At 41.8% G+C, this 24,213-nt stretch overlaps 1 protein-coding gene across 2 annotated transcripts; it reads left to right on the forward strand.

Moving 5' to 3' along the window:
- The first annotated feature begins 4,304 nt into the window (after positions 1 to 4,304).
- On the forward strand, positions 4,305 to 24,017 carry nuak1b (NUAK family, SNF1-like kinase, 1b). Of its 2 annotated transcripts, none has more exons than XM_078257390.1 (7): positions 4,305 to 5,606; positions 10,492 to 10,612; positions 15,373 to 15,524; positions 16,684 to 16,749; positions 16,879 to 16,998; positions 18,642 to 18,744; positions 19,755 to 24,017. In XM_078257390.1, the coding sequence occupies exons 1-7, from the start codon at positions 5,301 to 5,303 to the stop codon at positions 20,816 to 20,818; spliced, it is 1,932 nt and encodes a 643-aa protein (XP_078113516.1). In that variant the 5' UTR covers positions 4,305 to 5,300; the 3' UTR covers positions 20,819 to 24,017. The 2 variants fall into 2 exon arrangements, with proteins under 2 accessions (XP_078113516.1, XP_078113515.1); XM_078257389.1 differs by having other exon boundaries at positions 4,306 to 5,606; positions 18,642 to 18,774.
- The last annotated feature ends 196 nt before the right edge of the window (positions 24,018 to 24,213 follow it).

Here is a 24,213-nt window from a genome sequence, read left to right on the forward strand (position 1 = left end):
TCGAGAGGCACTAAAATGTCTATCAAAGATGTATGATAGAATATGTTCTAAATTGTTTTAAATTTAATCCTTTGCCATAACGTTACCCTCCACCGTTGTTTGTTTTGGCTAATGCAGTTTGACATTATATTCAGGGAGATGACCATAGTGTTACATGCAAGTTGTTAACAGATGGCTAATTCTACTGAGTATAGGCTTGTGTCACCACTGTAGGTTAATAGAGACGCCATATGCTGTATATATATACAGTTACAAATGTAACATGTACGCTTACAAAGTTCTCAATGCTTCGGTTAACATTTAGGGACCCTCATTATGCTACCGTTGAAGTTTGGTGATATTTTGAGCCTTTTTAGTGGTATAAATAGCGATTTGTTTTTACGTTCCCTGTGCCCCGAATACTAGCATTCTAAGCTAATCGGCGGTCCGCGCTAGCGTCTTTCAAGCTCCAAACTCATTCGATTAGCATGAAAACATGTCCCAGAGAGCGACAGAGTGGGTACACGTCTGTTAATAACCCCTAGGATCGTTTTGCGCCAGAATTGTCATTTAATGGATTTGCAAAAAGAAGTAAAACATGCAAAAACACTGATATGGTCTGTATGGCACACCATGTTATTTACAGCTGTTCCCAAAAAGCATTTTTAAGATGAAGGTGGTTTAAAATGGTGTGCCTTCAGGAGACTGTGGCAAGTGATAGCACATTAACATTAACAAGTTTTTATAGGAACCATTAAAACCGTTTCCACGGGTGCTGCCTAGAATCATACACTTGTTTTTATGAGGACATGGGGCAGTCATGCTTTTATGTTTGAGTGCTGAATGAGAACGGTTTATACAGTGAATCAACAACCAGGCTCTATGTGGATCATGTCATATATTTTCAGGTCACTCTGAATGTTTTCATATTGTCTGACTTTGCCATGACAATTTTTGTTGTGTACTGTCAATACAGTAGCTCAGTCTGTATAGGGGACTTGGCTTGAGAACTGGAGCGGAGGGTGGCCAGTTCAAGTCCAGGTTGGATCAATGTCATGGAGTGTGGACTGGTAGCTGGAGAGGTGCCAGTTAACCTCCTGGGCATTGCCGAGCTGCCGTTGAGCAAGGCACTGAACCCTTAACTGATTAGAGTGACGCACGCACGTGCGCGAGTGTAATGATAAATAACAACAGAGTGAAAAAATGTAATTCCCCCAAGAGAGATTAATAAAGTTATTCTTCCTCTTGACAATGATGTGACCCTTCTTTCACCACAAGAGGGCAGTGGCGGCACTCTTTGTACACAAAAACAACTACCATCTTTGCTGCAGAGTGCAAATGAGGCCAAGGGAGGAATCAGATCACAAACTAATCTTCGAGTCGGTGTTGCTATAACTGGACATTCTACTTGCCCTGTTTAATGACAACAAATGGCACGAATCCTCAAAACTTATGCCAGCTATTCTGAAGACCATTGGGAAAACAGATTCCCTCCTTATACAGAAAGTGTTTGACATGAGCCAGAGACTTCCCCTATATATCTGTAATCAGCAGCTAAAATACACAAGCATATGAACAAGTACCTATACAGTCAATTCAATCTGATTGTTGGACAGAGTTTGGCCAGGGTGTCAGTACTTATTTAAAGAAGAGTTGGCTTGCTGCCCATATAGCTAAGAATACGCATGTCAACATAAAAAAAGTTTATAGACATTTTGGAAACTATACAAAACTAAACTAGTAAACTAACTATTTTCACATGTTGATGACAGCCCACATAAAAAAATGGGATAATTTGATAATCCCTTCTGAGATCTGTCTCCATTCATTTTCATTATGGAAACCAGATGCAAATACCGTAGGAATTAATTTGGAAATATAGCTGCAAGCAGCAATGAGGGGGCCGAGCAGTATACTAGCAGGGATGGCGTTGCCATGGCATGAGCAAGCACTCACAGCAACTTTGATGGCAATTGGATAAAGAATGGCTGAGTTACCAGCTCATTTACCTTGTTACAGTGCCCCTAGAGGCCAAATTACGCCCCCCTAGTGGTCAAAAGACTCAAAATTTCTTGAGCCTCCTCCCAATTGGGTCATGAGTCCAAGTACTGAGATTGGTTTTGATACGTGAAAGACTTGCCGAGATATGAGTTGACCCATTGGTGGCGCTAGACTGCCTGTGGTGCAGACCTAAAACTTGGTGAAATGAATTATGGGACTGTCCCGAATCAATGTGCCAAATTTCACAACGTTTTACTGTACGGTTCTATGGGCTGCCATGGCAGAGGAAAGATGTGTAATAATAAGAAAAGGTAGAATCACTAATGGTGCCCCCCAATGATGAATGTATACAAAACACAGGGGAAGTACAGCAACATTACAATGACAAACAGAGTCAGTGTTTTTCATAATGTGTATTTTTCACATAATTTATATTTTTGTTTCACAGTGCTTTAAGTTTTCCTTTGTTAGAATTGACAAAACTGCAGGCAAACCTTCTATATAACTGTATATAACTATAATACAGCAGCTGTTGTTTTAGACAGGAAGCTGATTTTTTTTCCTGAAGATCAGTATGCAACTATTCTGATAACAATCCAGTTAGTGATATCATGATAATTGCCAAATCCTATATTATCTAGAGCAGTCAGAGCGCACACAACTTCACCAAGGTTGCGCAACCCTTCAGTTGTTTTGATAAACATTTTACCTTTTTTTTTTTTTTTTTTTTTAAACTGCATGCTTGATCCAGATCTGAACTGAAAGAAACAGAGACCAGAATGGGAAATATGTAAACTATTTCTTTTTCTAAACCCTGGGCTAGATCCCCAGTCGGGGTAGACCTTTCTGTGTGGAGTTTGCATGTTCTCCCCATTTTCTCTGCGTGCTCCGGTTTCCTCCCACCATCAAAACATGTTAGTTAGGTTGAACCATGATAGAAAGGTTTAAATGTGCAGTCTGATTCTCACTACATTGTTCTGTGCAAACATGTATGTGACAATAAATGATAAACTAAAACTTGACCCTCACCTGAATATGAATCTGCACCAAAAATAAACAATTTGTTGCATTGTCTGTTACATAACCTTCAATGTGTTACTTTTTAACATTTTGCAAGCAATTTTAAAAATGAAAGAAATTACAAATGGTTAAGAAGTAATTACACAACTCTAATACAAAAGACACGAGTGGAACACTGAAGAGTAGCCTTATGAATATTGTAAATTGCTGTTAAAGATGTTCAATTTGTAAATATGTAAGAGGATATATGCTCAATACTCTTACCCTATAGTGTCCCACTATTGTTTTCTTCATACAGTTTTCTATTATGACATTATCAATCCAGGGTAGCTGCCACTCTGAGCCTCTTTGTGTTGTTCATGCCATTTAAGTGCTTGTTGTTTTGCACATAGTTAGCATATTAAATATTCTTACTTTTCTACATTCAACATTCAGCACTCCTTTTTCTTTGTGGTATTACTGACCCATTTGGGAAGCCTTTTCCCATTTTCAACATTAAATAATGGGCGTGAAAGTTAATTAGTCAGTTATCTAATCATTTCATCCCAAAAATGTGTAGGTGTGTCCACACTACTTTACCTGACCAAGACCATTTTTCGTGGAACCGTTTGCAATCATGATTACATTTTTGGGGAATATCAAGCAGTGTGTGGGTATTTTTAGATTTTCAGTACACCTCAAATAAATTTAAAAAAACATTTTAGGAAATACACTATTTCTTGGCCAGTTGCCTGGCAACCTCATGGTGACTACAAGCGTTTAGGACAAGGAACAGTCCAGCACATAACCCCCTTTAAACCACAGCATTTTTGGATTAAACAAACATAATGATGTTCATTAGTGAGCTTTAGAGATGCTGGTACCTTCAGACAGAGGCAGGCTGTTTACTTATTTCAGTATTCATGCTGAGCTAATTTGCTGATGGCTGTGACTTAATATTCACTGGACAGAAAGAGAAGTGGTATCAATCTCAGCTAGAAAGCAAAACAAAAAGTCAAACTATTCATTTAAGGATGTGAATGTTGTAGGTTATCAATGGGTAAGAAAATATGACATACTTGATGGTGATCAGTAAATAAATAACTGTATTTGAGCTGTGAATGATTAGACGTTTTTGACAAAGATGGATGGAAGTAAAGGGGAGAGGGAGTGTGTATGTGTGTGCGTGTGTGTGTTTGTGTGTGTGTGTGTGTGTGTGTGTGTGTGTGTGTGTGTGGGGGGGGGGGGTATTTCACCTCCTGTGCACATGATTCAGCTACGCCCCCGAACTCAGCAGCAGTCATATCGGAGATTCGCCAGGGGAAGATTGCACAAAGAGGAAAGGGGAGAGAAAAGACAGGGAAGGAGGAGGTCTGCGTAAACCCCGCCTCCGGTCTCGGATCCTCTCGCAAGTCTTATTCACAGCCTCTCACGTTGAGGATAGAGAGAGAAAGGGGAGAAACAAGAAGAAGGGCATGCGAAGAAGAAGAAGGGGAGCAGCAAAACGACCATGGCAATATCAAAATCGTCTCAGCTTGAGATAGTGTCCGATCACAGCGCACCTCTACCACCGTCGACCACTGCACGGAGCATGCAGTCGCACAATAGACACAGCCCAGATGAGTGAGGAGCGATACCTCGGCCGTGGACAAAATGAGGGTCATCTTCATCCAAAACGCCGGTTTTGTCGCAGCTTTCTCGCCTTTTAGATGTGAGTCGGTGCTTTTGGCAGCGTTTAGGACGACAGATAAGGTGAACGAGCCAGAATTAACAGCTAGATCATGCAAGTCGATTGAGGAGTGAGGAGATCAGACCAATTGATTTAGTCTTTTTTTTTTTCTTTTATTGGGATAGAGCTTGCATTATAGCCAATTTATCATCATTAAATCCAAAGTGTATTCAGCTTCCGGCATGCTGCCTGCTGCCGAAATCTGAATACATATTTTATTATATTGGCACTATAATTAATTTTTATCCAGTAATACAGGACTATGTATCAGGTAATTATGGACCGATAATGTCCTTATAGACTTGTTGTGCTTAATCCATTAGTAGATTGATTATATAGCGATACAAACATGAATAGGTAGGAGGAGAAATCTCTGTTCACTTTGATCAAAACCAACTGATCAACCGAGACAATCTGGAAATGTTAGTTTCCACATGTAATAGGCTATGACTAGTAGGCTACGCGTTATTCCTTGTAATTTATTTATTTATTATTACTATTATTAGACCTATAAGTATTATATTATCAATTTATTTTAGCTAGGTAGTTTGAAATATTTAACAGTGGGAAGGTAAAACACTTCCCTAGTGAGATGGAAACCGCTTATTTATCGCCCCACCGGGGGGCAACGCGTCCTGAGGCCCAGAGAGGCCAAACCTCCGCGGTCAAACCGGCGGGGGGTGACCTCTCCCCTCCAGCTTCAGCTCCAGGTCCATCCCTACCTGCCGGCAACTCATCCGAAGAGACCCCGGCAAGCAGTGATGGACGGAGAAACTCGGGCGTGAAGAAACACCACCACAAGCATAACCTGAAACACCGCTACGAACTGCTGGAGACGCTGGGAAGAGGCACCTATGGCAAAGTCAAGAAGGCCATTGAGCGACACTCCGGCAGAGAGGTGAGCCACTTAACAGACACTCTAAGCAGCTGTAAACTTCTGTCATGATGCTTTTAGTCGGCCCAGACGCTTGCATGCAACTTGTGTTAGCGCTTTAGAAGCCACTACAAAAAAACCACTGGTCAAAAAATAGATGCTTTGTTGCTCTCATAGGCGTGTGCATGACTGCCCCCCCCTCCCCCCACCTCCCTTGGGAATTTCCCCTTTGCTCAGAAGGGCCCATGGGCCCAGGGTGTTGTGGCTGCACACGCCATGTCCTGTGCGGGGCCTCACGACCGGACGCTGGAGTGCAAATCCGGCTACTGACTGACTGATGTGACTCCAATGATCCCAGTAGGAATCATGGAAAACAGCTAACAGTCTCCCAGAGATAGACCCCCACTCACATTTTTTTGACACAGTGTTTTAGACACAGGCTTTATATCCTTTCGGTTTTGTTTTTATGTTGCTGTGTGGGTGTGAGTTTGTTTGCAGGGGTCAGTCCAACACTTTCTGTTTCTTTATGAAGAAGAAAAAGAAAAAAACGTATTGCAGGCTGTCTTTGCCATAGTAAACTCATCTGCTGTAATGACCTTGCAGACCAGCACATCTCTCCAAATATTTTCTCCTCTGGCAAAATGTTACCCCTGTGCCCATCCTGGCAGGACATGAGGAACTGCCCATGCACTGAGAATACAGGGGGAAACTTAGTATAGATCAACAATGTCCCCTAATGGTTTCATAGCTCCTGGCAAATGAATGCTTGCTAGGGGGACCTATATAATATACTAATAATATATATATTATTATAAATTATTTTGCCATGAGAGGGTTTGAGATATTGTTTCTCTACGATAACTCAAATTGGCTCAAATTTAAAAAAGATATATTTTTTGAAGACTTGTTTTCATTCTGAAATGTATTGTTTGCACGAATTGCATTATTTGACAGCCACCCACAAGGTTTGTTTACATGTGTTGTGTTTCTAAAACCATGCTTTAAAGCATACCCCACAGGTACTTATGTTTTAAATGACATCTCTTAACCAATCTTCAAGAAAGTACATGCAAACTAGGTGTCAGTTTATGAGGTACACCTAGCTGAAACTAATCTAGTCTAACTAGTCTCATACCACAGTCCTGCATCAAATCCTACCTACATGAAGGTTATAATGTTCAGTTTTAGAGAGGTGTTGAATCAATTTCATGGTCATATTGGCGGATGTACCGGTAGTTTGTGCTGCTATTGATATGTATTGCATTACACAGACAGGTGTTTCTGTTATTTAGCCGACCCTCATTGATAGCAATGGGGCATAAAAAGAATAATAAAAAACACCTGTCAGTATACAAATAATTCTTTGTAGGTCCAAACTCAGTGGCCTAAGGCCTTCCCTTCTCCTGTAATCTGCTGCAATGTCCTGAGCATAGCATTCAGACTTTAAATAGCATCTCAGTATCGTATAGGAGTTCCTTGCACCACTGTGTTTTACGTGGGAGTTTGTATATCTTAGAGAACCAGCAGAACCAGCAGAAAACAGACAGAGCATAACTGCCGGCCACCTTACGGGCCACGTGTTGCTGGCACCGCGTTGCTAGAGTTTACTTGACCTCTGACTTAAAGTTAGTCCCTTGTGTCCGTAGGGCAGATACAGCTGTGTGGTGAGACTGTTATGCAATCATCTTGACTCCCTGTACCCTTTACTGGTTCGTTCCACAAACCAAATGAGAAGAGCAGAGAGAACTAAGTAAGGAGGCAGACTGAGAAGGTTTTGTGTGTGACTTTTTGTATGCATGTGTGGAACGAGCTGAAGGCACATGAGAAAGATTGATTGGGCACATTCAGTGTGTCAGCGAAAGTAGAACTGAGTGACTGTCTGTTTTAATCTGCAAAGCAATATGCTGTAGTGCTTGGCAGCTCAGTTGAAACCCAACATTATATGGAGTGCAATTGATCATAGAGATCATAGAGGGGATATGTGACATATGCACAAGCCTCTTGAAGATGGGTTTCATGTTTGTATACTCAGGAGAGAGAGACAGAGACTGTGTGTGTCTTGGTATTTGCCATCTAGAAGACTATAGTAAAAAGGTTGTGGTGACGGCCAGGCCTGAAATGGGCAGTGACACTTAAAAGACCATCCACAGCAGGAAATGAGATTGAAGGGGAAGTTTAATAGCCTGTATGGGGGATCTATCACAGACAGGAGGGATGGGCAGTTAGCACAGAGACACAAGGAAGCCCACAACCATAACAACAGAGGGACAGCCTTAGTTAAAGGGGTTAGAGAGTCATATTAATAAGAGCTTAAAGCACCAGATTACATCATTCCCCAACAATGGATTCACTGGAGAGGTACGCAAGAGGGGAAAACACTGACATTCCTCTGCTATATGTGGTGCTGTTGATGAGGTATTATGAGTCCTGGCTGTGTTTGAGAATATAGTTTTTTGGAACGGGCCTCTTCCTCTCACTGACTCTCTCTTTCTCCTGCTAAACTCTGACTCAGACACACACACACACACACACACACACACACACACACACATACACATACACACACACACACACACACACACACACACACACACACACACACACACACACACACACACACACACACACACACACACACTCAACACAACAGATGATCATGATCTTTAGAGAATACAGAGAAGGGTGAGCTTGTGATGAATACTTCATCTATTTTAATGGCCTGAGAAAGCGGAGGAAGATGTCAGGCTCTAGTGAAGCGAAGCATGGACTTTCACTTCAAACAGCTCTGTTGCGAACAAGGATGGTGGGGGGGCATACCTGGCAGGGACCGGCATGGGCAGCAGTACAGTGCCTGTTTACTGTGAGTGACAGTAATAGGGATCCACTTAAGGACAAGCGTAGCTGTGTCAGCCATCCCGGCCAGCTGGCAAGTGGCTGATCTGCAGTCCTGTTTAATGATCCACATCAGGGTCAGGGCAGGGGAACATGAGGATATACACAAGAGATACCTGGCTTTATCTCAAACCCAATGTGGGAGAACTGGCTTATTCAATGAATTAACATACTGTGTGGAATGAAGACCATGGCTGTTAAAGATTGATTACCCTTTTTGGAGAAAATTGTGGTTTTAGGCAGCAGTTATACAGAGAACATTCATTTGCCTTTGCATGTATCTTTTGTAGGTCATTTCTCAGTTGTTGCCTAAATTAATACATTCCTGAATTAATTCCTACATTAAATCCAGGAAGGTTACTTACATTATGCCACTGTTAAACACCAAAGTCAAAAATTTTACTCATGTTTTGGGAATCAGTGATAAAATGTTGATGAATCTGATGAGGTAAACAGAAGGAAAACATCAGTGTTAAGACACAAACAACTTTATCCAATTATGAACACAGCATGTGGACCCCCTGGACCTCATCTTGCTTATTATGGTATAATTTCTTTAAATTCTATGTAATCAAGGCATGCTCTGAAAAGGAACTATTCCGGTTTGGGGTTATTTTTATTGATGTACACAGTAATTAGTTTGGCACTCGCTACTGCCTGTGGTTTCTGCTGAATGGAATAAAGCTGGGCTCCTCAGAATACTACCGCTTAGATAGGAGAGGACAAAAGTTTAAACTAACAGAATTCAGAGCGAACAGACTCTATAGAGGCCTGATCAAAGCAAACCCAGGACTCAATCCAGAATGTTTAGGCTACAATTATAGTGACATATGTATTCTCGATTGGTTTCTTTGGAAAAGGCCCTTATTTAAGGAGTACATAGGCTAGAGGTTTGGATGCATCCAGTTGTGGCTGACTCTTACCCCGGTGGCATAGCCATAACAGTGAAAAATTGTCAAATCAAGTGTAGTTGTTGACTGCTGAACCTCCTGTAGCAGGCCCATTGGCAAGGCAAGTAGACTGAATCACTTCCTCAACCCCTGCCCATTCTCCTGATTCCTCCATAAAACTCACAGCAGGCCAGCTTTTCAGGCTATTTCAAAACTAGGCCATTAGCTGTAGTTAATCAGAATGACTAAAAATAAGAGACCGCGTTGTAATATACTGTCTTCTCAAGGACTTTTTGACGGGGGAGGAAACACGGCTGTGTAGTTTAATACTGACATCTGATTTATGGAGGAGCACTTTGACCTCCATGCCTCCCTGCCTTCCTCCAGAGAACATTAAACACCTCCCTTATCACCTTTTCATAATACTTGGGGTCCTTATCTGCTTTCAGATAGACGGTTGCTATGGAAACCCCACATTTCACCATGTAAATCTGACTTCTGAACTCTCCGTTAGAGACGGGTTGGGGGTCTAGCCCAAAACACTGACTAATACCTGGTTAAATGTAGGCCCATAGCAGAGTACAAAGCAAGCCTCCATTGTGACATCATATGTCAGGTTGTTTTTCACCCTAATTTTGCTTTATACAGAAAAGAGTAAATTACACAGTGTGAGACTAAGATGACCTCCTTGTTTGACTCATCTGGCTGTCATAACAGCAAGGCCTGGGTCAAATGTTCTTATACAGGCCCTACACCCCTGAAAGAGGAGCTAAATTATGTAGATGAAGTCAACAGTTTATTGGGGAATGATATGTAGCAATACATATTAAGTTGGCTCACATGTTTTTACTGAGACAGTATGTACTCTGCAAGAGCCGTGTACATTTTAATGTTCACTGATAAGATATAGAATGTGACATAAATACGTTTTAGTCTTATTTTACGACTTTCTTTGGTCATTTCCCATTCCAAATTAAATCAGCATATTTATGAAATCAGTTTAAGTGGGCAAAAAGGATAATGTGTTGAACCCCAGCTATCTGTTTCTGTGAAATCTGTATGTATGTGAATGTAAATCTGTTGTATGTTGCTATAAGTTAACTGATCAAAGAGTCTTCTATTTCCAGGTTGCTATCAAGTCAATTCGGAAGGAGAAGATCAAGGACGACCAAGACATGGTTCACATCCGCAGAGAGATTGAGATCATGTCATCCCTCCGTCACCCACACATCATCTCTATATATGAAGGTGATCATTTTCTGCATGTCTGGAAATACATACACACACATACACACAACAAATTATACACACTCGTTTGCCTTGAACGCACATAAACAAAAACATACGTCTGAAATCCACCCCTCCCTCAGCTCATTCAGCACTTGTGGCCAAGCTACAGGATTGTCATGTTATGACATGCAGATGTCATAATAAGACCTGGACTACAGCTCTGGGATGTTATTCATCTTCTCTGCTCTGTCTGGATGCCTTGGCCAGTAAAAGTCTGGATGGCTTTAACGGTGTGCCTCTGGATCTCTCTGAATGTGTGTGTGCACGTGTGCTTTGAATGTTTGTGTGTAAGAGGGGTGGTATTATACTGTAAGGGATTGCCTGTCCACATCTAAGAGGTCTCATCTCTTGTCTTCTCTGGTCTTGATCTCAGGGCCAGACATCTGCTGATACTTAGAGACAACTGCAGCTGGGAACCAGACTCTACTTGTGTATGCGTGTGTTTGCATGTGTATCTGCATAAGTCCGTGTGTGTGTGTGTGTGTGTGTGTGTGTGTGTGTGTGTGATCACACCTACAATAATAAATGTTGTGTGTGTGTGTGTGTGTGTGTGTGTGTGTGTCTATCTAGGGAGACACTGAATTGACCTTAGTCACCCAGGCTTGCACCCTGTCTGACTCTGGTCCAGTGCTATGCAGAGGGAGGAAAGGCCTTAAGCCTTCCCTGGAGCAACATCAACATATATCTACCTCAGGAAGCAACTCTCTAAATATCAAAGCCTTCAAGTCAGGCTTTAACAGCTCTTCTTTTTTTTTATGAGCCCCTTTGAATGACCTTAACTTCATTTGAAGAAAACCTAGATTAGAATTGATGATGAGTGTAAATGTTAAACAATTCCCATTGAGTTATTTCAACATATTGCTTGCAATAAATCATCTCTTATAATGTAGTTTGGGTCTACGTGCTGGCAATTAAAGTCACAAGGCGCTGCAGTGTGAGTCGGTTTCATATGATTTGTGACTATTTTTATGCCAGTATCAACAAAGCAACACTTTCAATGCCCTTTTCAGTATAGCTACCCTGGCACAACGGCAGCCGGTTGCGTGCCACTGCCTAAACTGGCTTACCCACTGTCCTTTGTTCAGTGTCAAAGTCCCCAGGTCGTTATCAGCAATGCGAATATGTGACAAACATCACTATTTGTCATGGGAATGTGCCAGTAGTCAGCTGGAGGGCTGAAGTGCAGCCAAGTTTATTTGTTTTGAATGATTAAAAGAACACCCAGCTTCATAAACTCCAAGGAGGCTGTATGGTGTTCCAATGTGTGCTGCCTTCCTTTACAAGCAGCCCACTCCACCAACAAACTCGACCAGACTCATTGCTCTCGCTCTTTGGTGTTTCTCCTCAAACTCAGCGTTTACTGTTGTGGCCTGGCCTCCACCCCGCCTTGCCTTAGAGATATAAAGGCCCCAAGATTTGTGTGTCCGGCAACACCCTCTTCAACAGGCCCTGCTAACTGCCTTGTGTGAAGCAAAGCTGAACCAGATGTGTGCGTAAAGATTGATTTTCACCACTCCCTCACATTCTGCATCCATCAGCATGCTGTGCAGGGCATTTAAAAGTGGATTTTGCTCATTGCTCCTCAGGCATAACTTGGTACCCTAGTGCCCACCTTTTAAAACAAATCATCAACCCCAAAGAATGCTGTCAACGCAAAAAGTGTTAGTAGCACGTACATGTTGTATGTAGTGAACAGTGTCAGAAATGAAGGGAAATCTCAGTATGCCCCTCAGTATATATAAGATTTGAAAAAATATATATATTTACCAGTTTACGCCAATATCCTATTCCTACATTAAGCCATCATTTTATTGGATTTCAATTCATTTAATTTCCATCTCTAACACACTTACACAAACAACGCTGTTATATATAAACGCACTGATAATAGCAATAATATGCTTTTTATTTACTGTATTTTATTTACTATTTTTTTGTTTGCAGAAAATGGTGATTACTGCATGCATTTTAATCTGGGTCTCATATTACATTAAAAAACAGCAACTTTGTGCACATATTTTGAAAGTGCCCCCAAATATTAGTTAGTAGTACACTGGTAGTGACTGACGCTGTAAAGCTAAGCCTGACAAAACTGACAAAGAAACAGTTTGAATAGCATGCACAGTATAGATAGTATATAGCAAGAGTTAGAAGAGAAGATCAATAACACTCTCTGTCTCTTAGAGGTGGTGGTAGACATATTTTGTTGCCTTTTAGTTGGGACAGAGCCAGGTTAGCTGTTTCCCCCTGTTTCTAGTCTTAAGGCTAAGCAACCAGCTGCTGGCTGTTGCATCATATTTACCATACAGATATGAGAGTGGCATCGATCTCCTTTAACTCTCGGAAAGAGAGCTGCTGCATTCTCTAAAGGTGACATCATCCAAGATATTAATTTAAACTCTGAAGATCTTTTGTTATGGTTAGCTCAGTTCAGTAAATAATCACCAATTCAATAAATAACCTGTAATCCGCATATAAACACCTAAATCGAAAAGTGTTTATTGTCTGCATCAATAGTACTCCACCACTTTTCTGTATTACACTTTGTAATGTGTAACATTGTCTATCATCAGTGTCAGCAATAGGACAATAGGTGCTAATTAGTCAGAGATGAGGGCCTGACCTACGAAACAAAGCCCGGTGAGTGACAACAAGGCTGTAGTGGTGACTGGCATACCCAACGGGCTGTAACACACCCAAAATATGTAAGCCAGGTAATTACTTCACCACCAGGGGTCAAAGGTAAATGTGAGTGCAAGCTAAGAATTGGCTCTCCAAGCACAACCCCACCACGGATCACCGAGAATGTCACCCCAGGAGGTCACCACTCCGTCCACCAATCAGAGGGCTGGATCTACCCTCCCGGGTGCTTGGCTTACATTCCGTCTGTTACTTCCCGAGCAGCCAGACAGTCACAATCAGGGAGCATTACCATCACTCAGCAACTTTGTGTTTTTGTAGAGGATTATATCTTTAAAAGGACCCTGGGAGGGGGTGAGGAAAGTAGTGTGACAAACTATGAAGGTGCTCACTCAAGGGTGCAGAAAGCAGAGGCCCTCACCCTCAGTGACCCTGCTGTGTGGGAAAATCACCCCCACACAATGCGGCACAACATGGCTGACTATGTTGTTGTGATCTACCCAGTATTCCCTTGGTCTTTCTCTCTCTCCTTCTCTCCCTGCCTAACCATTTTCATTCCCTTCATGCAAGGCGCTGGGAGAGAAGTATGTTGCCAAGTTGAAATTATACAGCAGAAGGCTAAATACTGACACAGAATGATACGTTTGGTGACTGCAGTTGGATAGGAATTCATAACAGTAATACAACTGTAATAACATTTCTTTTTCCAGTTACCAGACGTGTAACAAGCCACTCTTTTAATTCAACTGGTACTGTGTAAGTTATTGTAAAAAAAAAACATAAACATTTAAATTAGGGGTGGGGAAAAAAATCCATACAGCATAGTATCGCGATATTTTCTGTGGCAATACTGTATCGATACACAGACACCAAGTATCGATCTATTATTATATATGTGTTGGTTAGTTTGTCTGCTTGATAATCCCGTTTTGCAGCAATACAATTGAAGTGAGATGAACAAACAGAAATGTATCTTTTCAGATAAAACAGATGTTGACAAAGTTTCCTTTTGGGGACATCATTTGAAATTGAGAAAAGTTTGAAGTTGGAAAAAACTAAATAAATGGCAATATATCGCAGAATATTGCAATATGTTTAAAATTGCAATAATATTGTATCTTGACATAAGTATCGTGATGATATCGTATCGTATCGTACCACCCCTAGTTTAAATCATGTTGTTGTCTTTTCTAAAAGCCAGATTGAAAATGAATTCGCCGGCATTGTTTGCTTTTTTTATTCTTGATTTGTTTTGGTCATATAAAAGTTCAACATCTGTCATATGTAAAACAGTAGAAACTGTATAATTGTCACTGCTTTGACTTTAACGAGTAAACAGAAGACACACAAACAGTGACATAAATATTACTTGGCTTCCATCATTATTGTAATAAGTCGAATTATCTTAGAATAAAAAGGGGATGTTTGTTAAGTAATGCATTAGTGTTTCTGAATAAATAAGCCTAATTCTCCTGTGAGAAGGGGAAGTTGCAGCGTGTTGCTACAATAAATTTAATTGAATTTAAACTGTTGTACAATCATTTATGTGATATGGACACACTGTGGTGGTTTAGCATGTGGGAATGTGTTGTGAAATGTGTTGACATGATGTGAAGTTGAAGTGTGATGTGTCAAGGGCATCGCTTGACATTATAGTATACTGTCTGCAAAGCTAACTCTGTCTCCTTGATTTGGTTTCTGCTTTCTCTCTGTTTTCGCTGCTCTCTGCTCGCTCTGGTCTCTGAGGAGTGGGCTTGATTGAGTTAACAGCCCCTCCCTACAATGTTTTGAAGGAGCCAGATACATGAGGTGGGGTTTGGGTGATGTAACCCTGGGAGAAATGTAGAGATGTAATGTGCTTCTCTGGAATTTGTATCCTTGCTCCAAAACTGAAAGGGGGGTATACTGGTTTATTCTCCATTTTAAACACTGTCCATTTGTGATTTTATTATGATAGAATGAACCTGGAATGACTTTGTAAGTGGTCCTTCCATCTCTCTTGCCATTAATATAGATGTACAGTATTTTCCTGAAAATAGATCTTAATGGATTCCAATTGTTTTCTTATAATTTCTTAGTGTTTGAGAACAAGGACAAGATCGTTATTGTGATGGAGTACGCCAGCAAGGGCGAGCTGTATGACTACATCAGTGAGCGCCGGCGCCTGAGTGAGCGGGAGACGCGACACTTCTTCAGACAGATAGTCTCCGCCGTGCACCACTGCCACAAGGTGAGAAAACCCATACCATACTGTACATAGAGAAAAAACATGAACATTCATTTTCTTGGTCATCTTTAATCTCTCTTTGACTCTCTCACAGACATTCAGACTTTGTTTTCTAGGCCACAGCATGCTTATTATAACATTAACCATGCACCTTCACAGTCAGCCATATATCCAGTTAATCTGCAGGTCCTACACAGTATGCTTTTCTTGGCGCTGGTGTCAGGGAGTCATCTGTTTCTGAGCGAAGATGGAACACAGGCCAGTTTAATTCAGGCTTACACTCCGATTACAGTGCGCCAAACAGTCCCTGCATTAATTCTGTCCTCATCTGTTGACACGCTGATGGATGTCCCGAGATACCCCCAAAGCTTTTCCCCAGAGATTTAGCTCCAGCCACACCCATGTCAACCCCTGTTCCACACCTCACTAACTCCCATAAAAACCCCAAGGTCCCACAGCTTGTTTGGATGGGCTCCCCTCTTGTCATTCTCCTCCCAGCTGGAGATAGGGAGGATGTCATGGTGCTCAGATAGGAGAGTCCCAGACAGCCATGAATGATGAATCATCACTACCAAGCACAACCTCCCACCGGGTGTGGTGGTGTGAGTCACTGACACAACAAGCAAACAATCGTTTCTTCATTGTATCCACCAATCAGTATCATGTGAACATGAGCTCCCTGCCAGGCAGTAACCAATGTGAGATGCCATGCAGAGCGCAACCCTTGGGGGTGGAGTGATGGGTGAAGTCACTCCTCCACATCTGAGCTGGGTTCTGTCTGTCTGCATACCACTTCTTCTTTTTTTTAAACCCAGGCATAACAGCATATTTGTTTTTTAATCCCTAGATGTTGTGAGAACATTATTCATACAGCATGGTAATTACAGGCTCATGTTTATGTGACACATGTGAGTCGATTTAAAAAGGAAAGCCACAGCAGATGTCAGCATAAAGACCCCAGAGGGGACAAGACCAATTAAAGAGTGCTAGACCAACAGGCTGCCTTGATTTCCCCCGAGAGACACAAGCAAGCTTTGTCAGAGTAAATCATCTCTTAATACACTGGACTGTTTATTACTTGGAAAACACTCCATCTCTCGTGAATAATGCATGGATAGATGCATCAATCATTACTTTGTTTTTTTTTCTCATTGTCTTTCAGAATGGAGTGGTACACAGGGATCTGAAACTGGAAAATGTGCTACTGGATGAAAACTGTAATATTAAGGTAAGTTTGCCCCTTGATTTGTGAAACGTTACCCACAGGACTATAATACCCTACCTCAAATGACCTTTGTGTGAGGGATTAACAAACACATGGCTAGTGTAACATTCACATATACCTCTGTTTCTACAGATTGCTGATTTTGGGCTGTCCAACCTCTACCATAAGGACAAGCTGCTGCAAACCTTCTGTGGCAGCCCGCTCTATGCTTCACCAGAGATCGTCAATGGGAGACCTTACCATGGCCCAGAGGTAAGGCCAATTGAACCAAATAATGACTAAAACCCCAGCTGTTTGTGTGTGAACTTAATTTCCAGGACATGATTTCCTTTAATGTATGATCCTCGCTAGCTGTTTAATTTGGTATGAACCGCCCAGATTTCTCACCTTATATAGCTTTCATCATTATTATCTCACTAGGGATTATCATCATCACATAGGCCATACACAAAGAGGTGGATAGGCTTTATTTTCTGCTTCTTTGATGGGATTACTGTTAGTCTCCAGTCAATAGGAGGTCTCTCTTACAACACCACAGTGGGTCAACTCAGATGCTGTCTGCATCCCTTCCCTGTCCTCCCCTTCCTACAATGTCTGGGTCCTTTGAAGTGAGGAATTGGAGGATAGTTTTCCTCACTTTCTCTTCATCTTAATGGGATCGGAATGAGCTTTCACAGGCTCAAAGAGACGCTCATGGTCAAAGTCAAATAGTTTTGGTGAAAGAAAGAGTGAAAATGTCTCCCCAAAACCACTTATCTGGCAATTCCAGACACATTCTGAAGGGCGTCGTCTCTAAAATTGCATCAGTTACATAAAACAAAGCAACAGAGGAGGAAAAAAACGTGCATTTTTAGATATTCGAGCCCAACCATTCAATTTAGTGTAATTCACTATAATTTACTCCAGAGTGCTAAAAACTACAGCAGTCCGATTGCAATCGAAATTACAGAACCCCAGTTGGGGTGAGGCCACAAATTACAGCAAACACAGGCAACGAAAATAGAACACAACAATAGTGCGTGCCCTGTCTCGCCCTCGGAAACAGACCAATGGCAACAGGAGAGAGAAACATTCTTGATGTGGGTCCAGATCCTTTAAGGAAGTACACTTGCTCCTGAACTGGCTCTATCTGATTTCCTCTACCTAAACTATGTCTCAAAGCTTCAGCTACCGCCATCAGAAGCACATTCCTCAGGACATCTCATCCTCCCTTAACCACAGTCAATACACACACACACATCACAATTCCCTCTTCGTCACAGTCTCACATACACACAGACACACAGTGAGACAGGTCATCTGCTGATGACAGGATGGCAGTGTGTCTCCAGCGAGTCATCAGGGGCCAGGATATCACGACGCTGTCATCTCTGCTGGACTCATTACCCTCTTCCACTCCCACCACTTCCCACATGGCTCTGCACCTCCTCATGCCCCAAGTGTTATGTAACCGTTGGGGGGAGGGGGGGTTTGGAGGAAAGGATGTATCTGTGTGGAAACCAGAGCACTGGCATTTGTCATTATTTCTATGAAGACGTGCTGGAGAAGCTCTGCAGCATCACAAGCTCTTTAACAGAAATGTTGTTGTGTGATGTAAGTGTGAAAAAGGGATTGTGGTGCTTATTAATGTCAAAGTAAAAAAAAAAAAAGGTCTGCTGTGATGTTTAGCAGAGCTGAGCTCATTCCGCAACATTCATTTTAATGCCATGAATCACTAATCAAAACAGTACTGGCAAGACTGCATTTCCATTGCATAACACCAAATCTAACACACCTCAACTTTTAGTTTGATTGGCTTGCTGCGTACAGTATACAAGTCTTTATTTCATGGACAGTGTGCGTACTTCATATGACTAAATTAACTAGTTTATAACCATTTTTTTTGTTTTCCCCAGGTTGACAGCTGGGCTCTGGGGGTGCTGCTGTATACTCTGGTCTACGGGACCATGCCATTTGATGGGGGAGACCACAAGAACCTCATTCGCCAGATTAGCAACGGTGATTACAAAGAGCCCACTCAGTCCTCAGGTACTGCAGGAACCTCTACATATTTGTATTTTTTTTCTTCTATTTTTTGTCATGCTAGGAAAACACACCTGATCCCAGTGCCCTTTATAAAACTATATCATAAACTATACTTGGCAAATGTATTTCAGATGGACTAAGTCAGGAAATTATACTATTTCTCAGAAATTGAAACCAGTGACCTCTGTCTTTCTTTCTATAAATTTTACAGGACTCGCTTCTTTATGTGAATTCGAGAAAATACTCAAGTCTTTGAGACGTTGGTTTAAAATCTGTTGAATGGAATATGAATCAGTATGCTTTCAATGTACACATATCGTAGAATCTGCAAAATGCATTACTCATGATGCTGTTTTTGTCCAGACACTCAATAATACCTCCTCAGCGACAAACCTGTCATACTGCTCATTGATATTTTGTTACATATTAACAGATTCATTTTTAATTAGTCTAATTGGTTCATGAACTCAATTATATGGTGGGAGTTGGATGCAAAAATGCTATTTAATATTGATTGTCTCTGCAGAACAGAGCAGTCCCCAATATTATTGAGTTCTGGATGTTACTAATATAAAGACACTCACATGGTGTGAATTTTGCCACTGCCATGTGTTATATAATTGTGGTTTACACTGAACAATGGAAAAATTCTATGTAAAATATTTAGTCACTAAAAGTGAGGGTGTAACAGCATTGCAGTTGTTTTTAAAAGCCTCTAAATTGAATAATTGCAACGTATGTGAAAAACCAGGGGGAAAATGATATCACCACATTTTTCATACATCCTTGATGATTCCACTATTTTATGAAAACCTACATCAACAATGGCCAATTCCATCATTTTTGAATTTAGACAGCCTCAGATAGTCAAACTCACAGTCCACTTCTCCGTTCAGTACTAACAATAGCATATGATATGATCATGCCAAGTGGTGTGTAGTATGAGACGGCGTATAGATTGTTCTTGTTCTGTTTCCTGCCAGATGCCCGTGGACTGATCCGCTGGATGCTTATGGTGAACCCTGAGCGCCGGGCCACAGTGGAGGACATAGCCAACCACTGGTGGGTAAACTGGGGCTGGAAAAACAGTGTGTGTGACTGCGAGACCCAACGCGACCACGGAGGCTCGCCCATGCTGGCCCGCTTCATCGACTGGCAGAACCGCACTGAGCCACGTGGTTCTGGAGGCAAGGCTGCAGCCATGCCCCAGCTGCTGCGCCAGAGGCCCAAAAAGTCCAAGAAGGAAAATGTTGAAGCAGGTCAAACCGACTGTGGAGCAGAGGACAAGCCAGGTCTGAAGAGACCCAAGGGGATCCTGAAGACCAGGGTTACTGAGGAGTTGGGCCAGGCAGTGCTGCCTCAACAAGCTGAAAGGGGAGAGGAAGCCTCAAGCCCAGATCAAGAGGAAGAGGAGCCAAGTCTGGGAGGGGGCTCGCCAGCTAAGATGGTGCCCTCTCTGCCCAGGAAAGGCATCTTGAAGAACAACCAACAGCGGGAATCAGGGTACTACTCCTCGCCAGAACGCAGCGAGTCCTCCGAGCTTTTAGGGGGTGCCAGTATGTCTCTGCTAGCCACCTCCCCGCCTAGGAGAGTGATGGGGAGAAAGGGCATCTTGAAGCGAAACGGCAAGTACTCCACCTACAGCGGGCCTCCGTCAGCGGCAGCGGTGGCTGGAGTTCTTGGTGAGGCTCCTCCCTCAACTGACTCTGGTCTGTCCCGCAGTCAGAGTCGGCCCTCCAGTATAGTTGGGGAGGACAGCTCCGTCCTGTCCCTGTCGCCCAGCTCCCTCAGTGGGGCTGAGTGGCATTCCTCCACCCCCCACCACCGCCCAAACATCAGGGCCTGCGTCTCGGCTGAAAACCTGCTGCAGCTCGCCAACTTCAAGGGGTTCCAGGCAGCCCCGCCGCTACAGGGTCCCAAGTTCAGCCGTGGCCCCAAAACGAAAGGCTCCCCGGGGGACAATGGCAGCTTCTCCTTGCTAGGGGACCTGGAGGACATGACTCAGGTGTACCAGCAAGCCCTGGACATCAGCAGCAACCTCACCTAAAAGATGGGTGGCAGAGAGAAAGAAGCAGAGGGAATTGAACATGACTGTGTGTGTGTATGTGTGTGTACAGATGTTTATAGTTGGCATTAACGACCAGTGTGTTACTGGGATACACCTATTGGGAAGTTGTGGTTTTCCAAATGGGGCTGAAATCTTGTTGGAAATGATGTCTTTGCACATACATACACACACAGATGTGCATACTTAGGTGCATTTCTCTGGCCTGAGGAAATTCAGTTAAGGTTTTGTGAACAAGTGAGAGGAGCTGGCACGAGAGAATGCCACCCAGTCTGCTTTCTTGGCCCTCCCATAGACTTTGCTGTGTTCAACATGTTTACATATTCAGCAAGAAGGCAAGTTAGAATCACAAACGCAGCAACCAGAAACTGGTTGGCTCTCCTTGTACACCACCCATTTTGAGTTTGAGTTTACAAAAGCACCTTAAAACTCACACAGAGCACATGCTTTTGTGTTCTTTACTTCCTTGAAAAAAAGAAACAAACCAGGGTCTTGTTCCAAAAATAACTGACATTGCTGATTATTTATTAATATTTTCGTAGCTTTTAGTTGTAAGTGCAAAACTGGTGGGTGCTGGCTGTTACTGGAAAAGTCCTTGTCTCCAACTCTTTGTGTGGAACTGACATATATAATTATGTTGCTCAGTGATGAGAAACATTTATATACTCAACATATATAACTGTCTGCGCTTGTAAAACACGCAGGCAAATATACCTTCATAAAAGCGTATGTCCTATATATGTGTATGATACTAGGGAATATGTAGGAAGTGCCTTTTTTGATTCCTAAAAAAAAAAAAAAAAAAAATTATGTATGTCATTTCCTTAAAGTGGAGGGAAAAGCCAGGCCAACCTGTCACCAGTTGTGCTTTTTTTTTTTTTTATTTGTGAATGTGGAGAGACCCAGGGCCTTCAGCACACAGCTGACTAGCTTTTCTTGTTTTGGGGTTCAAAGGTCAATCTCAGACATTTGAGATGAAACAGTCTCGTCTTCCCCCCCCACCCGCTCCTTCCACAAGTAGATCTCACACAGATATGCCAAGATCTACAGGTCAAATCAGAAAGACCTCCTCTGCGCTCTTTGTCAGTGTTTAAGCTCATACTTTGGTTTGTCAGCAATTTAGGTGGTTTGGTTGAGCACGGACTTGCTGGCAGCACCAGAGGTCTGGAGGGACTCACCTAGTGGGTTATTTAGTGAAGGGAGATGGCGCAGACACCATCTCATAGTCCTGGAATGTGCCTGGCTCTTTTAACCTAGGTTTTTTCACATTTTTCGAGGCTACCTGATAAAACAAGCTGTTTAGTGAGAGATTTAGTTTTTGTTTGTTTATTTACCAAAGAAACTTAAGGTGGTTTCGATTATCAAACTAGTTCATAATTTACCCAAAGCCCTTTAAAAGAGCTAAGTAAGGTGGTTTGTTTATCCCGCTGATGACACAGCAAATTCCTCAGACAAAGGCTGGAGACATGTTGGTGCTAGAGATTTCTATCAGCCCCGGTCTGACTCAGCACAGGTGGGATCTGCGGCCCATGCTCAGCCCTCCAGCTGTGTATACTAGTCCATTATGTCAACCAAGCACAATTAGCCAGCTATTGTTTTCATTTGAGAGTAAGAGAGAGGCAGCGCGGAGAGATTTATCGTTAGAGGGAGAAGAAAAGAGTGTGAAAGAGTGATGCTTGGAAATGTGCTGAGATTAGAGAGGACTTTCCTGTAAAACACAGGAAAGGTCAAGGAGTTAGATTTATGTTTTGAAGGGATTGTAATGTAGAATAGTGAAAGTAAAGAAAGTGAGTAGAAAGAGTAGATGGAAAGTTTTTTTAATACCAAAGATGTGATAACGCTTTGGCATGGATGAGGGGAATGGATAGGTCAGGGACTAATAGGAGTCCTCTGGATTTTTCTTTGAAATGGGAATCCCTCACGCTTTACCTCATGTTTGTTTTCTTTTTCTTTTTGAGTTTTTATTTGAGATGCTGGAGGCTGTTGATACAGCTTGTCTTGAGGGTCAGTCAGTGTGTTACTTGTGTGTCCTGCATGGCCTTAGAAAGTGTTCCACAGCAGCAAAAAAGTGGGGAGAACGGTGACTGACATCATCCAAAATATCAAATGATGTAGATAGAAAACCATGCAGTAGATGACCCCGAGGAAATAGATCATATGTTGAATGTTTTCAGTGGTCCTCTGGTGTGAAGCAAAGGTCCTGGATATCGATTCAAATGAAAGACCCGATGCGTATTATTTTGCATTTTATTGCCTTTTGTATTGCATTTTATTGTCAACTGGATTTACAGTGAGAAAATTATACTATGTTAGTATTTTTGTTTTATTATGCTTCTGTTTTTGATTTTCCAAAATATAAGAAACTTTATATTGCTTTATGTTATGGCAGAAAATACTTCCTTCCTTGAAGTATTAGATTTTCTCTCCAGAAACATCTGAATGAAATGTTGCTACCCCTGTGGGTGAGAGAGGCCCATTAACAATCTACAAATGGAAAAAACCAACTTAATTAATTGGAATAGGGAAAAATGTATGAATCCCCAAGCAGGGGAGGTCCAAAATGCTGAAACAAGGGAGAAAAAAGAATAAAGCAATGGAAAGAATCTGATGATGAAACTTTGCCAAACTGGAAATACATGGTGCATTATCTGTTAGTTAGCAGAAAGTCTAATCATAGGAAAACTTGACTGGATATTGTTATGACAATAATAATAAATTAGTATTATTATGTTATTTAAGTATTATTTTCGTTACAGCTCATTACTATTGATGGCTATTGCCACTTTTTTTTTTCTGTTGGTGATCCTCGACTGGCAAGGTGGATTAAGTTGCGTGCCTTTGGTATCTTTTATGAACTTTTTTTTTTGATAATGAAAATTATTATCAATGTGTTTTTATACTTGTATTTATTGGTGATCAAGCCATTTATTTTATTTTGTTGTCAAAATACTCCCTGTTCATGCTTCGGCCTGCTTTAGACTGTGTTGTGTTCAGGACTTACTGCACACAAAAATAGAGTCGTTTGTTCGAAATAGAGTTGTATCATCTCATTGTGAAGGCAGCAGCCAAGCAACAGTTCAAATCCTGTAAAATGTCTTAATTCATCCATCCGGGTGTATTTCTACTCAACACAATGCCTCTGTAGTACTGTATCAACTCAAATAAATGGATCTTGAAAGTTTGTTTTTATGCTGTGTGTTGTCATTTGAGTTTACAAAGTGCTAATTAAAAGTGTAATTAGGACATTCCCTTGAAGTTGACAAGAAAAAAACACATCTCAGGGGGGATCTATAATGAAGTGTGACATTCTCATCACTCCATCCCATTCACAAAATAGGCCAAGACTGCTGTCTCTCACACATTAGCAGTGTACCTTC

Source organism: Sander vitreus, chromosome 8, assembly GCF_031162955.1.
Source record: "Sander vitreus isolate 19-12246 chromosome 8, sanVit1, whole genome shotgun sequence".
In the NCBI taxonomy this organism is placed as follows: domain Eukaryota; kingdom Metazoa; phylum Chordata; class Actinopteri; order Perciformes; family Percidae; genus Sander; species Sander vitreus.

Bases quoted from the DNA above. Each gene is read 5' to 3' on its own strand.
- nuak1b (XM_078257389.1), top strand. From the start codon at position 5,301: ATGGAAACCGCTTATTTATCGCCCCACCGGGGGGCAACGCGTCCTGAG. The intron at 16,750-16,878 runs GTAAGTTTGCCC...CTGTTTCTACAG, and splicing joins ATGAAAACTGTAATATTAAG to ATTGCTGATTTTGGGCTGTC. The intron at 18,775-19,754 runs GTACTGCAGGAA...GTTTCCTGCCAG, and splicing joins AGAGCCCACTCAGTCCTCAG to ATGCCCGTGGACTGATCCGC.